At 39.1% G+C, this 2,777-nt stretch overlaps 1 protein-coding gene across 1 annotated transcript; it reads right to left on the bottom strand.

The window, feature by feature from the left end:
• Positions 1-252: 252 nt before the first annotated feature.
• Positions 253-1,893, bottom strand: LOC141640379 (uncharacterized). The gene is made up of 5 exons (XM_074449184.1): positions 1,762-1,893; positions 1,364-1,651; positions 1,182-1,271; positions 731-1,070; positions 253-344 (listed from the first exon to the last, which is right to left on the bottom strand). The coding sequence occupies exons 1-5, from the start codon at positions 1,777-1,779 to the stop codon at positions 253-255; spliced, it is 828 nt and encodes a 275-aa protein (XP_074305285.1). The 5' UTR covers positions 1,780-1,893.
• Between the last annotated feature and the right edge of the window lie 884 nt (positions 1,894-2,777).

The following is a 2,777-nucleotide window of genomic DNA, read 5'->3' as shown; positions in this document are numbered from 1 at the left end:
GTGTTTAGCATTACTGACGGAATTTCCGTCAGTTATGACTGACACGTGGCATTCCACGTAGGTTTCTGAAATCACATTAACAGAGGGTAGTGACGGAATTTCCGTCAGTTTTTTAGTTTTACTGACGGAAATTCCGTCAGTTTGTGGGACACGTGGCAGTTTCTAGTTAAATCTGGAAAATGGGGAGGGAAACGCTGTGACGGAAATTCCGTCGGTTTTTTAATATTACTGACGGAATTTCCGTCGGTAGTATTAAATAACAGAGCAGGAAACAGCAGCCTGCTGCCCAGCCACGATGCGTTTTTTGCATCGTTTCAAATACAGCCTGCTGCCAGCCACGATGCCTATTTGCATCGTTTCCAATATAAACAAAACCTGCAAAACACATCCAATCGTCGACCGCCAAGCGGGAATCCATTTTCACGTCGACCGCTAATGCGGGAATCAATACACAACAAAAGAGAAGGGGACGCAAATTGTTTTACATAAAAACATAGTCAAATTTGTACATTGTCTTACAAATTAAACAGAGAATTGTTTTACCATGTCTTTCATACTTACTAGACGACAATACTAACTAAACTAAAGTTCTAACCTAAAGGCTCTAACCTAAAGGCTCTAACTTAAAGGCTCTAAGTGTTTATAGGGTCAATAAAACTACCACCAATACCTCCAAACCCGTCATCACCACCCCCAAAGTCATCCCGTCTATGTGGAGTAAATTGTGAACACGTGTTTGGGGGTTGAGATGCTTGCAAATCAGCCCAAGCCTTTCTCATTGCCGCCATTTCTTCAGCTTGTTCACGAACCTGTCTTTCAAGAGCAACTCGAGCGGATCGCTCATCATTCATTTGGGTGGAAAGCTGTGAAATTATGCTAGGAGCATAAGATAAAGACCGTCGGCCAGCTTTGTTAGGAGGAAGATCATACCATATTTGGGCCCCTGTAGGTCCTGTCCCAAACATCCGGTTCTTCTCATCAAATCCTCCTACAGCCTTGTAGTAGGCCTGAATCTCGTCGGGAGACTGTCCAGGTGGCAATGGCTGCCTCATCTCCTCTTGGAAATCACGCTGAAAAAATAGAAAATCGTCAGAAATGATATATATATACCTATCTTTATAAGAAAGAGATTATCGTTCTTTGTAATAAAAATAAATATTAAATTAAATTCAAGAATTTACCTCAACATCAGCCGCTCGAGGGTTAACCCACTCGCCCTTCTTATTTTTCTTCGTCTTCATGAACATCTTGTGGGGGGTGGCCTCTTGACCCTGAAATTATTATGGAAACAAGTAAAATCAAGTATATTTTTGTCAATCATATATATTAACCACTTTTTAAAAGCAATATAAACAATACTTACCAATTCCTTGAAAGCATCGGAGCAACTCTTCCGACCAAGAGTGTGGGTGCCCAATGCTTTCCCATCTTTCCCACCCGACTTCCTATTTGCCGTGTTGATTTTCGAATGTTTGGCAAAAGTAGCATCATTTGGCCTATTCCTAAGGTTCTCCAACCAAGAAACAGGCACCCACTTTGGCGGTTTCTTGTTATATTTTATTCCATTGATAAGAGTGGTAATCCGCCTCGTTACCCTCGCCTGCCACTCAGGAATAGGATCATACCCAGGATCGATGGATCTTACATGAGTCTGTTTCAAAAACAAGTGTGAAATTAGTTATATAAAACTTTGGAAAATTCTTATAAACTTAAGAAAATTATTATAAACTTAAGAAAATTATTATTGAAAAACATAATTACCGCAAAGTAATTCCACATCTTCCGACGCTGTGCGTTACTCGCTTCACCCCACCTAGTGAAGTACTCATCTCCTGTGTTACAGGTGAATGACCAAGTAACATATTTCTTGATTGGTTCGTCATCCCACCTGAAAAACACATAAATATTTGAAATTAAAACTGTAAATGTTAAAGTTTTTTTAAACTTAAGAAAAATTAACATAAACTTACCAAAAATGATCCGGCCGAGCACGGGCCTCTCGAGAGAATCACCGCATGTTCTCCCCGTCTAGTTGATGGAAATTCAGGATTTTCCTCATCCTCAACCTCTTCGTCCTCCCGATTCCGTTGAGATGCGTTTGCCTTACTATTGCTCCCAATCACACGGCGAAAAATGTTCGCATAATCACCGCATGTTAACAATTCAAATCGTTAGTATATATAAACAATTGAAAAAAACACTATGGAAAATTGTGAACTAATTACCACTTGCCTCTTCTTTAATGCATTTTATTGGGTGAATTGAGAGGTTTCTTATAACCAAATCTTGAAAATTGAAACACACTATTGATGTTAAGCTAAAACGACATGTATAAAACAAAAAACCAAATAGCTTAGAACGACAAGTAATAAAAAACGGAGGGCATATTTTATTGAATGTTTAATAATTGTACAATTACAACTAGTCCTCCTCACTATCACTATCACTATCACTACAAATCAAAACAGGTTCATCATCTGAAAAAAGCACTCCCACTTCTTCCTCTGATTCCTCATTTTCGTATCTAATGAGTTCTTCAACTTCATCTTCATCCCCTTCTTCTTCGACGTCTCTGTCATATTCCCCTTGACCTCTTTCCACTGTCACTTCGTATACATCTTCATCATCTGTATCTTCCAACAAAATCGGTGAAATTGAGTGATCATTCACAACCACATCTTCTTGAAAGACACTTTCTTCAATAGGAGCATCAACTTGTGATCTTGCCTTGGTTTTAAAAACCGCGGACCACTGAATACCTTGATTACCTTTCTTAA

This window comes from Silene latifolia, unplaced genomic scaffold (genome assembly GCF_048544455.1).
Source record: "Silene latifolia isolate original U9 population unplaced genomic scaffold, ASM4854445v1 scaffold_79, whole genome shotgun sequence".
NCBI classification, from domain to species: Eukaryota; Viridiplantae; Streptophyta; class Magnoliopsida; order Caryophyllales; family Caryophyllaceae; genus Silene; species Silene latifolia.
The sequence above is the reverse complement of the archived record's forward strand: the minus strand, read 5'-3'. Positions and strand labels throughout refer to the sequence as shown.

Bases quoted from the DNA above. Each gene is read 5' to 3' on its own strand.
- LOC141640379 (XM_074449184.1), bottom strand. The intron at 1,272-1,363 runs GTAAGTATTGTT...TAATAATTTCAG, and splicing joins CCGATGCTTTCAAGGAATTG to GGTCAAGAGGCCACCCCCCA. The intron at 345-730 runs GTTCACAATTTA...CGATGCAAATAG, and splicing joins ATCTCAACCCCCAAACACGT to GCATCGTGGCTGGCAGCAGG.